General features: G+C 43.4%; 1 protein-coding gene across 1 annotated transcript in view; it reads left to right on the forward strand.

Moving 5' to 3' along the window:
* Positions 1–363: 363 nt before the first annotated feature.
* SH3BGRL2 (SH3 domain binding glutamate rich protein like 2) overlaps positions 364–12,664 on the forward strand; it is a 47,927-nt gene continuing 35,626 nt past the window's right edge. Inside the window, exon 1 of the mRNA XM_074948025.1 lies at positions 364–677. Coding sequence (XP_074804126.1) covers positions 633–677 — 45 coding nt within the window. The 5' untranslated portion in view covers positions 364–632. The remainder of the gene's footprint in view (positions 678–12,664) is intronic.

Consider the following 12,664-nt stretch of genomic DNA (forward strand, 5'->3'; position numbering starts at 1 on the left):
GATCCTTGGCCATAAATAACTGGGGTGACCAGTGTGCCTGGCACGCCGTGGTACTGAGCCCCCTAACTCAGGCTCAAGTCAATGGGAGCTGCGGGAGTGCAACATCTCTGGGAATCAGGCCTCCTAGAAGTGTCCCCTATGGGAGCCACCAGAATTTAGAGACAGCCAGAATTAGCGGCTACTATTAAGTAGGTTGTTCCCTACTAAACTACCTGACCGTGGGGACTGATCTAAAGCCCGGTTTTCAGACCGGGATGCCCCCCCCACAGCTGGGAGGTGCAGGTTGCCCCCTGGAAACACACCCACCAGCTGGCAGAGAGGCAGCACTACAATTCCCAGCAATCACTGCGCACGCCCCTCTCTTTCCCCCCCTTTTGCTTTCGTCTCCTGCCTCCCGCTCAGCTCTGGGTGTCTGCGCTGCGGCTGCGGCTGCCGGGCGAAGCGGGAGTCCCGAGGCGAACGCCGGGCTGGAGCTGCGAGCGCCTCTGGGCTTCAGTGGGGTGAGCAAGGCGGGCTAGGTCCTGCAAGCAACCCCCCAGCTCGCAGCAGCGGCTTTCAGCTGCAGGAGTGGAAGCCCCCTTAGCCCTTCCACGCCTCCCCTTGGCTGGAGAGAAGCGGCGAATGAAGTGAGGATGGTTATCCGGCTGTTCATCGCATCCTCCTCTGGCTCGGTGGCGGTGAGTGATGGGGGGCGTGGGAGGCGCACCTGGAGGAGCAGAGGGGCAGGCGGTGGCTGAGGCCAGCTGGCTGCTTGGGATCCCCAGCCACCCACGCTGCTATCGCTAAAGCTGGCTGGGGGGATGGCGCTTCCCCGCTGCAAACATTCACCGCAGGAGAGAGACACACACAACTCTGCTGCTCATCAAATGTGTGGAAATTCCAAGGAACCACTTGGATTTGGGTGGGGCCAATTGCTTAGGGGACCTACATTTCAGATAGTAGTTAGTGGTGGACAGGGGTGCCTTTGTTGATAAGATTTGGTGGGGTGGAGTAAGAAAAGAGGTCTCAAATTTGAACCATAAATTCCGTGTTTATTTGCGAAACTACAGCATCTGACTGGTTTCAGAGTAGCAGCTGGGTTAATCTGTAGCCGCAAAAAGAAAAGGAGGACTTGTGGCACCTTAGTCTCTAAGTACTCCTTTTCTTTTTACAGTATCTGAGGAACTGCCTCATACAAGAATTATTGTTCTTTTTAATCTCTGAGGATAGGACAAGAACCAATAGGCTTAAATTGCAGCAGGGGTGGTTTAGAATCATAGAATCAGGGCCGGCTCCAGGCACCAGCATTCCAAGCAGGTGCCTGGGGTGGCAATCTTAAAGGGGCGGCAGGCCATGCGTTGTTAGGGCGGCATGAGTTTTTTCGCCACGGCGGCAATTCGGCATCAGCTTGTATCTTCACAGTCCAGCGGCAGCAGTTCGGTGGCAGCCCCCTTCTTCGGCCACCCGCGGCAGCAATTTAGTGGCAGCTCCCTTCTTGAGGCGGCAATTTGGCGTGCTGCTTGCGGCGGCAAAAAGTGCAGAGCCGGCCCTGCATCGAATATCAGGGTTGGAAGGAACCTCAGGAGGTCATCTAGTGTTTGGAAATTCCTCAAAGCAGGACCAATCACCAATTTTTGCCCCAGATCCCTAAATGGCCCCCTCAAGGATTGAGCTCACAACCCTGGTTTAGCAGGCCAATGCTCAAACCACTGAGCTATCCTTCCCCTTTAGGTTGCTTATTTGGGAAAAACTTTCTGTCAGGGTGTTTAAGCAGTGAAATAAATTGGAGTAAAAGACCTCTTGAGGTCCCTCCAGTCCTACAATTCTATGATTCCCATAATTTAGTTTAAAAACAAGCAGAGCAGGATATCTGCTTGGTATTTTTTTTGTTTTTGTTTTTTAAATAAAGTGTATTTCCTTGTTTTATTATGAGAGTATTGCTGTGATAGATTGTTTCCTCTCTCCTAGCAGAAGTTCTTATCATGGTACAGCCCTCCCTGTTGTTATTCCACCATTTCCATGCTAAACTTGATTTAGACTAGAATGTTAGTATTTACTGTAGCATTGCTTCCAACATAATTATACTTGGTTGTATGTAGTCAGTCTTCATCTAGCACTGGCGTACAAAAACTTTACCGTGAGAGAAAATTTATTTATGCTGTCCCACTTGTTTTTTGTTTTTTGTATCAGCCTGCTTTGAAATAAAAGGTATTTAAAATGTCCAGGGAGGTCTGGGGTCATGCATGTGTGCTTGGAAAAAATTAAAATGACTAAAGAAAGTATAACAAAATTGGTAAGCTGACGCTTAAAAAAAAATCTGAAAACTCTTCCTTAAGTTATTGATGAGATTTCTTGAGTAAAGTAGCCTAGTTTTACCACAAGTACTCCTTTTCTTTTTGCGAATACAGACTAACATTCTGTAGGCTGCTACTCTGAAACCTAGTTTTACCACTGATAGTCACATCCCATGGATAGAGAAGGGGAGTCTTGCAACAGGATTGCTTTAGTCTGAAATACGTATTTTTCCTCAGGGCACTGTAACAAACAAAATAAAGTCTACTGATAATTACTGGAGGCTTTTAAAAAAAACAAACCACAGAACAACCTCAGGACAAAGGCGTATCTGCAAGTTAACAAGTATTTTGAAGTGGGCACAACTCTTTGAATTAAATTTTGAAGGGCATCTATCATTATGTCCTTTGATAGTAGCTGAAGTCCTTACAGTTTTCTCTTGGTTAATTAATTATGCATGTGACCTATAAATATCCATATTCCTATTTAAAATGACAGCTTATATTTCCATGAAGACAATCAGAATGGAAATGCTCATCTGAATGTGTTCTTTAATGAGAAACATCAGAGGGCTTCAGATATAATTGGTATACTTTATGCTTGAGCAGTGCTATTATTGGCATTCTTTTTTTTTTTTTTGTAGAGTGACAGTGGACTTTGTTCCCCACTGAAGGTTTATGTATTCTCTTCCTTTGTTCTTCTATTGTGCACTGTTTGTGTTCAGGTCAGTTGCATGATGACAGGTTTGTCGTCTGATACAGTTTGGCATGAAGTGCTTGGAATGCTTAGTAGTTGCATACTTACAGCTAATAAAAACTAATTATCCATTTCAGTAGCCTATTGAGCAAATACAGAATCTCTTCAGAACTTTAACAGTACATGCTCAGTGAGCATTCATAATAGAAACACTCCCTCCCATTAACTGGCAGTCAGTTCATATTGTAGTAGTGCAATATTGATATGTTTCATTTGTCTCATATTTATTTCAAACCATAATGACCTATTTGAGTTTTTTGGGGGGCTAGGGGAGGAGAAGCTTGGTCCAATAATCACCAGCTAGAATAGTTAAGAATAAGAACATAAGAATGGCCAAAAGTCCATCCAGCCCAGTATCCTGTCTTCTGGCATTGGTCACTGTTAAGTGCTTCAGAGGCAATGAACAGAACAGGTAATCATCAAGTGATCCATCCCCTGTTGCCCATTCCCAGCTTCAGGCACAGGTAGGGATGGATGGGCTAATCTAGCTAGTTATTACCTGACTGACAAACAAGTTAATTTTTACACCAAGATCAGCAGCAGTTAGAGATTCCCTCCCATTACCCTGCCATCCCAGTTTTGGGGTTGAAGTGAAGTTTAATTTTCATGTCAATTCATCCACTGGCTTTCTGCTTTGGCTGCCAGCAGTAGGGCCAATTATGAGGGTGACTTAGATGACGTGGACCATTAGTACTGGACTAAGACCACCAACTCACTTCATATAGGCTCTTGTACGGCCATCTGATAGGAAAGACTTTCATTTGTTAGTATCTTTGGGCAGAATAGAATAGGTGACATAAAGGGGAAAGGCACTGCAACCCATTACCGATTCTCTACTTTAGTAATACTCTAAAACAGTGAAGTTTTAAAAACTTATTTCTTGATGTTTGAGAAGACCACTGTAGAATCAGGTATCAGAGAAGGGAAAGACCCGCTAGGTCATGTCCATCCTCTTCCAAGTGCATGGAAAGCCGAGCCTGCATCTTCTCCTATGCAATTCAGGACACAGCATTATCTCCCTGTTTGCCAAGGGCACTAGAAAATAATGAAACACCCCTCCAGAACCCACACCAACAGGTCTGGAAGGAACTGATGGTTTGATTTCCACTCCTTATGACATCTTGGGTGAAGTTGTAAGACATCCATACATGTAGGACTGTTCTCTCAAGTGCATTTGCTAGTGCTTTGTCCAATCAAGTTTTAAATGTCTTAGGCAATGCTTCTTCCATCATTTTCCCTAGGAAATTATTGCTGCCCTTCTGTTCTGCTGTGGATGTACAGTTACCGTCTCTTTCTGTTCCATTGTTTGTAGATAAACTAGTTCTATTTAGTGTTAAATCATGCTGGTATGTCATTCATCGGAATGTTGATTAGTAAGAAAAGACTCAGGTGGCTTGGACATATCAAGTGAATGCTGGAATACAAGATCCCGAAGCGTGTGCTGTACTCTGAAGCTCAAGAAGTGTCTAAAATAGAGGCAGACCACTGTGCAGATTTCAGGATGCTTGCAAAGATGATTTAGTATCCTTTGGAATCCTTTGGATGATTGGGAAAGGAGTGAAGAATGTCACTCTAGTTAGCAGCGTCAGCTTGTATGTAGATAGATGGAGCAAGGTGTTGCGAAGCAGACTAGATCGGGCTTTGTGAGGACTGGTGTCAGAGGAGGAAAGAATCTGCTGCTCGGATTCAGAGCATTGTTAGTGTATGGGTGTGCCCTATCTGTGGACAGGCCCATCACTCATGCATCGGACTTAGCAGCAATCAGAGAACTCATTGGCGCATACACCTTGCTCTGTAAAGAGCGATGGTGCCATTGATTGAGTTCTGTTTACAATGTGAGCAAATTAAGATTATTTTTGTTATATTTGCAGTTTTCATAATGCATATCTGAAACAGGAGTGTCAACAAAAGGAAATATGCACACTTACAAAGAATTTGTACAAATTTACAAAGAAATATCTTTAGACGTTGGGACTTAAATTAGTGACTGATACCTAAAACATACCTTAGACTGAAAGGCACTCTCTCTTCCTTGGCTGGCACTAGATTTTGAGCGAAGATGCTATATACAAAAATAAAAAAAACGTAATGTAATGTGGATGTCTCCATGCCTGTGTTTGTAGTACTGACTAGGGGGTGGGCAGTTTTTGAAAATGAAAAACTTTATGACTAGCTGGTATTTGCAGATATAGAAATAAAATAGTTTTTTCACAGTTATGCAAAATCCTGTTATAACAGTTATTTATCAATACTTATACAAGGGCTGTCTGAATTCTGATATACCATCATTTTTAAATGAGTGTGATTTATTTAAGAAATTTATACCTTTACTACCTGTTCCTTAACAGTGCACGGCTTTGTGCCAGAGGCAAGATTCTGTAAATCGGTAATAACGCCACTGATGTCAAAGAGATTTACATGATATCAGAATCTGGCCCATTGTAGCTATATTTATAACATTGAGATCAATGTTCTGTTACAAGGTGTGTGGTATGACTGTTTTGTTTTTCATTTCTTAACCTCACTACTGGTATTTTGGTTAAATTACTAGTTTTGTTTTGTTTTTTAAATAAAGATTCAACAAGCCTCCAATACTGGGTTTGGTTTCTTTGTTATCTACACAGCAATGTGTTGCCAATACTCTAACAGGGAGATTTAACAAACCTTCTTCCTCTTTAGCCTGTGATAAGTCTGGTGTGAATGTGCTTGCATGGAAGGTGGGGTGAAGGACAGGGGAATCAATCATCTTATTTTCGTTTAAACAAAACCCCTGTATGCTAACCACGAGGAGAGGTGACATTGTTTGGCAAGCATAATGGTCCAAGTTTACTCCAATATAATTCCTTTGAAATCTCCACAATTATACCCAGGTTGTACTAAGTGTACTGAGCTGGAAATGTCCCTGAAAAATATACTAACCATTGCTAGCACAGTGTTCCCTTTGTTTAGGTGTATTCTCACTGTTTTGTTTTTTTCTTTTTAAATCCCTGACACTTAGTGCAATCTGACCTATGCCAGAGAAAAGAAAAATGGCCTGTCTATAAATATGTGTAGAAGTTCAAGGGATAAGCCCTCTTGAGGAGGGATGGTAAAATGGTATCCAGTAAGAGGTTGAGCACCAGAAGCAGCAAACAAGCTCAACACTTCATTTTGGTGTTAGAATCCCAAGACTTCTCAAGCACATCGCTGTTTCTAGTCCTGCGTATGGTTGATGGTGAACTGTAATAGCTCTGATGGCTTTATTTTATTATGAAACCTGTAGATGCAAATGCTTCATGAATTTAAAAATATCCAGTAAAACAGCTTTAATTGGAATGTAAATATTCCTTTCAATGTTTGCACCATACAGTCCCCTATCACTGCTTGTGGGCACTATAGAAAACCCTAAGGCCTTGTCCAGACTAAAATAAAAGTTTTTAAAAACACCCTAGTGTAGACAGGGCAAGTTGTAGTTTAACATATTTTAGTTGATGCAGTTGAAACCCAGTGGGAAACCTCGTAAAGACAGCCTAGCAGGTTTTTGCTGGCCCTGCCGCCTTTTGCTTCTTCACCCTATACTTCTGTCCCTTCAGGGGAAGATGTCCTGAACTCAGCCCTGGTCTACAGTGGGGGCGGGGGGGATCAATCTAAGTTACGCAACTTCAGCTACGTGAATAATCCCAATCTCTAACAATTGCACAACGTGTGCTTTTAAGGTTATCTCTTTTCTCTGAATTCACTCACTCTGGCATGATTGTGAAATGATAAAGAACAATTCATACATTTTTAAAGATTTTATTTCTTTAGCCTGTAGAGCTAACAGTTCCATGAGACAATGGTCTAGCCCATGAATAGACCTTTTTTCACTAATGGTCACCTTGGCCCCTTTATTGGCCAGCTGTGTCATAAGTCTAGAATCTTGCTTCATTCTTTATTGTCACTACTGGCACTGATTGTAGAAGATCCTTAATCTATTAAGTCACCATGTCTGCTAACTGAATTGATTTCAAACAGTTAAGGTTACTGACATATAGCATCCGCAATGCAAATGTGAAAAATCAAGGAAAAGCAAAATTAAGATATTCAAATCACATTTGTTTTGGAAATTGAAAAATAATCCATAACCCATTTCTGTTGTTAGAAAGCAGTTGTGTAATCCAACTAAAACCCAAAGAGGTAAGAGAACCTGGAGCTGTGTTTGTATTCAGCATCAGGTTTGCTTACTTTAGTGACAGAAACTTGGGCCTTGATCCTGAAAGACTTCAATGTTGCATGGGTACAAGAGACTATCCACATGCAACTCAATGCAGGATTTGGTCTTAGATGTCTGGTTTTATTCCTGTTACCCCTGCAAAGCCAACACAACCAAGAGAGTGAGTTGAATTCCATCCTATTTCATGGATCAATAGGATTGTGTGAAAGTTCTTATCTTAGGCAATCTGATTTAAAGGCATTTACTGGCTCTGAGGATCCATTAGCCAAAGTGCCTGTTTGGGCAAAGCACTCTAAGCAGCACAAAACTTCAGTATTTTTCCTTTACCTAGTTTCAGTATTTTAATTATTGAAACAAATTATTCTAGAACAAATCATAGGCATGAATTACACTGAGTGCAGACATTTTGTTAAAGGAAAATAACAAGTTAATGTCCGACCTTTTGGGCTGCAATGTTTTACTGTGTTAAGTATCCACATCTGATTTTCTCCTTACTGCAGCAATGTCTTGACAGTCGTGTTAGCAAAACGTGCCGTAATAGCTGCTGTATCAGATACAGTAAGGGCCCGATCCAAAGATCTTTGATGACTTCAGTGGCCTTTGAATCCGGCCCCAATTGACTAAATACAAGGTTCACAGAATTGCCTTGCAGCTTTCTGTGCCTAGTAATTAAACCTTAAGGGTATCTTATTTGTGTGTTTGTTTGGCAATGAGGGGTGGGGGTTGGGGTGGGGGGAGGAGTTCTTCAAAAAACAAAATATCTTCAGTTTGTATTTTTGCTAATGTTTTATATTGCTGTTCTTAAATGTAAAACTTGTGCAATGTTCTAGGCTCCAGCCTGAAAGCACCCTACTGATGTACTTTACAAATGTAATATAATGTCCCTGGGGTCAGCAGGGGCGATTGAACCAGATAGAAAAGTTGAACCCTGTACTGTCTGAGCTAAAACGCTCAGCTCTGTTAGAAAAAAAGATGTAGGAGACTCATAAACCTCTGTGGTCCAGCAAACCACACAGAGTAAATGTGGGTTACAAAATCGGAGGTCTAGCAAAGAGAATCAAATTTACTGCAAGACAATTAATAAGAGTGTAAGTGAAGTCCTAGAATGGGATTAGGAACCAACAACTCCATTTCCAATTCTGGATTTTTCACTAATTTTTCACATGTCTTTGGGCAAATCAGGTAGCTTTTCTACATCTGTGTTCCCCTTGTAAAATTCCAATAAGTAATGTTACAGGCTATGAACTAGCTTTTGATCATTTGAAGTTTAAAAGGCGTGTGTGTGTGTGTGTGTGTGAGAGAGAGACAGAGACACACACACACACACACAGACAGGTTTCAGAGTAACAGCCGTGTTAGTCTGTATTCGTAAAAAGAAAAGGAGGACTTGTGGCACCTTAGAGACTAACCAGTTTATTTGAGCATGAGCTTTCGTGAGCTACAGCTCACTTCAAAGTGAGCTGTAGCTCACGAAAGCTCATGCTCAAATAAACTGGTTAGTCTCCAAGGTGCCACAAGTCCTCCTTTTCTTTTTTCTTTTTACACACACAGAGTGGCTCATGAAAAGCTGAAGGATGAACAGCTCCGGCTGTTTGGAATCGGAGTCATCTAGACAGCACCTCTTTGAAATGCTTCCCCCTCCACCTCTGTGCACATCAAAAATATCAGAAACATCATTAGTCTTTCAAAGTAATGCAAAGGGAATCTGTTGTACTACAGGAGTCATAATAACTAGTTACTACACTGGATTATCATCTCTGTTTCTCATATTGATGATTAAATCATATTCTCAGTTACATCTTACTGTGAAAATATTAAGCCATAACAGGAGATGTGATGAAGCCTTAGCAGAATCAGATGAACATACCTCTAGTTTAATACTGATTAACTACAGACCCACCTCACTCTTCTTTATTCAGATTTATAAAATGACAGGAGGTGACAGTCCTGGCATTCATTCGTCTTCTATTTCGTTGCATTGCTGTTTTGATATAAGCACAAAAGAGAAACCATTGCAGAGTCCATCATAGAGCCATGCACATTTCTGATGCTCTTGTTACATTTGAGCCTGCAGTGACAGAGGTACTCTGCCTATTTTTGCTTCTACTGCGTTTCTTAGGTAAGGAAAGCATGTCTGATTCAAGACAATTTCTATACCCACCCTGGAGCTTTTATCATATGTGACAGAAGTGTAATTTTACCAAAACCAGTTGCATTGACTCCCAGTCCCCTGTTATAAGTGCAAGATAACACCACTCACCTATGTGCATCTTCGGAAAAAAGAGACACGAGAAGCTAAAAGCCACCCCCACCCCCGCAGTATTGCATAACCATTCACTACCTAGCTAAACCAATGGTTTCTTGCCATAGCAACTGCTGCAATACGTATGCCACAGGAGAGATGCACTCTTCTCAAAATGGACATCCAAATAGCTTGAAACACCTTGGACATTTCAGAGTTTAAGGAAAAATATGATGGTCCACTTTCTACTATCTCATCTTTAATACAGAGGTGCAACCCAAGGAGGCCCCATATGGTATAGGGCAGCAGTCTTTCCAGTCAAATAGGCTTTTGACTCCCAGAAAGCAGCTGCAGTGGCACTTAACCAGGCAGTTTGCCATAGCATAGTGCATATAGGTAGCTCTCTTCCTTAGAGATTTCTAATGTGCCTATTACTCCAGGAGCTAAGATTTTTTTTTTTTTTTAAACAGCTCGGGTTCTGTTTGAATTGCTCTTGATGGAAAGTACTCTAAGGAAGAGGCACGTGTGATGGTTTGGAGAACCTGTCTATGTACAACTTATGAATTCTGGTTGATTTTATGAAATTGTTGTATCAATGAGTGCCTCGGTGTATGTGGAATCTGTTATCTGCTTTCAGAGCTGGTATCATGCCTCTCTCAGACTAGGGACAATAGAAATTTGTTAAACTGCAAGCTCCCATTCAGATGGAAGCACTTTAGGACACTGGGATGGCTGAAGGCTAGGAGAACCAGTTCTCACTGCAGATAAGGGGTATGGGCGGGGCCGGGGGTGGGGGGGAGAAGAGCAGTGGACTTTCTCCAGAAAGGGAACAAAGAGACTGAGGTGTTTGGTTAAAAACAGAGAGGGACTCGGAGAGAGGAACAAAAGGGTCAGGCTCTAGGAGCCAAGGAGGACCTGCTGACTGCAGACCAGCCAGCAGTGAAGGAAGCTGACTGCGAAGGTCAGAGAGACTCCATGAGTCTGAGGATAAGCCGTGAGCTGGAGGAGCATGGTCCTGAAGAGGGGACCTGGAATCCTGAAAGGATGTTGACCCAAATCCCAAAGACCACTCAAGACTGGTGAGAAGATGGAGGCAGGGAATGGCGTGTAGGTGTTTCTGGTTTTAGCTGGATCTGTCTCTTGTACTGTCTAAAGAAAATAATTTTAGAAATACTTTTGCAAAGTCTGTGTCTATTCGCTTCAGCTATCACATGTTCCTGAAAGAGTAAACTATAAACCAGCGTGCCCATCAGGAGGGAGTTCTGGGTAGACTTGCCAGCTTTCTAATCTCACAAAACCGAACACCCTTGCCCCTGCCCTGCCTCTTCTCTGAGGCCTTGCCCCTGCTCACTCCATCCCCCCTCCCTCCCTCTGTTGCTTGTTCTTCCCAACCTCACTCACTCGCTCATTTTCACTGGGCTGGGGCAGGGGGTTTTCACTGAGGTGGGGCCAGAAATGAGGGATTCAGAGTATGGGAGGGGTCTCTGGGCTGGGGCAGGAGATTGAGGTGCAGGCTCCGAGAGGGAGTTTGGGTGCAGGAGGGGGCGCAAGGCTGGGGCAGGGGAGGAGGGGTTGGGCTCCGGGTTGGAGTTTGGATGTGGAACGGGGTTCTGAGCTGGGGCAGGGGGTTGGAGCACAGGAGGGGGTGTGGGCTTCAGGAGGGAGTTTGGGTGCAGGAGGGGACTCAGGGCTGGTGCAGGGGGTTAAGGTGTGTGGGGTGGGGGGAGGGCTCTGGCTGGGGGTGTGGGCTCCGGGGATGAAGGGTTTGGGGTGTGGGAGGGGGCTCCAGGCTGGGGCAGGGAGTTGGGGTGCAGGCTCTGGGCAGTGCTTACCTTGCGGGCTCCCAGGAAGCGGTGACATGTCCCTCCAGTTCCTGGCCAATGGGAGCTGCAGAACCAGCGCTCGGGGTGGGGGCAGTGTGTGGAGCCCCCGTGGCCATCCCTACACCGAGGAGACGGAGGGACATGCTGGTAACTTTCTGGGAGCCGTACGGAGCTGAGCAGGGAGACTGCTAGTCCCGTGCCAACCGGACTTTTAATGGCCCGGTTGCCGTCAGGGTGCCTTTTTGACCAGGTGTTCTGGTAGAAAACTGGATACCTGGCAACCCTAGTTCTGGGAAAGGATGTGCTTGAGCTACTGGATGTGTGTGAGGGGGAGGCAGCACTAGTCCTTGGGAGCTGGCTATGGAGTCCCACTTCCAGAAGGGGTATCAGACAGAGTGTCCATGTTTAGGAAGTGTGCCAGAGATACCATAGCCATAGTCTATGCTGGAGCTTACTCAGATGAAGGAAAGCTTGAAAGCACGCAGGCTCAGCATCTGGGTCCAAACACAGCAGTCTGGAGAGCATCCAGCATGGGGAGCTTAACTAGAGCTGTAACAGCCCATTTGAAGCCAAATCTGCACATACAGGTTGCTGAGAAGATAAAAGTATGGTGGCAGGCTACAGTTCGTTCAAGAAATCAAAGCAGCTGAGAAGACAGAATGCATCTTTGTGCCCAGCACCTGTCATTTGCTGAGCTATGCTAGTACTGGAAAAATGTGCATGCTATTCTGCAACTCCAGGGATTAATAAATGTGTGTGTTTACAAACCCCGATGACAGCTAAATTATTTCCATAGACTTGCAGTGTTGGAGACTAATGTTTCATTTGTAATCTAGCAGATGATTAAGTAATTTTCAAGAAAATGGCTGAAAAGCAAGTGTTATTTTCTTGTATGTCTCCAATACAAGATTTCTCAAGTCTGTCAATCTTGTCTAAATCTGAATCCTTTATTTAGTACTCTACATTCAACTCCCTCTGATACCACTTTCCTTTGTTAAAAATATGACATTTTAACAAGTATTTTACATGCTGACAATAAACATTTCATCTAGCAAAGTCTACCTTCCCCATTAAAATGTATTTTGTACATATACTGTACAATCACAACCCTTAATTCAGTTAATCCTAATTGACAGGAAGGTTTTTCTCCTAATTAATGTAACTTGTTCTCTAATCTACACACTGCATAATATTTACTAATGTGTGTTCTTCTATTTTGTTGTTGTTCATTTCAAAGAATACAGTTCTTCTCCTTTAAACTCTCCATTCAATAAGGTAACTGAATGTTTCAAAAGTTGGGGAACTGCGAACTAAATTCCTGATCCTGCAATGTACTGAGAAGACTGATCCCTGAATATTCCTGGTAAACTTTACAGGATT

This window comes from Natator depressus, chromosome 3, assembly GCF_965152275.1.
Source record: "Natator depressus isolate rNatDep1 chromosome 3, rNatDep2.hap1, whole genome shotgun sequence".
NCBI lineage: Eukaryota > Metazoa > Chordata > Testudines > Cheloniidae > Natator > Natator depressus.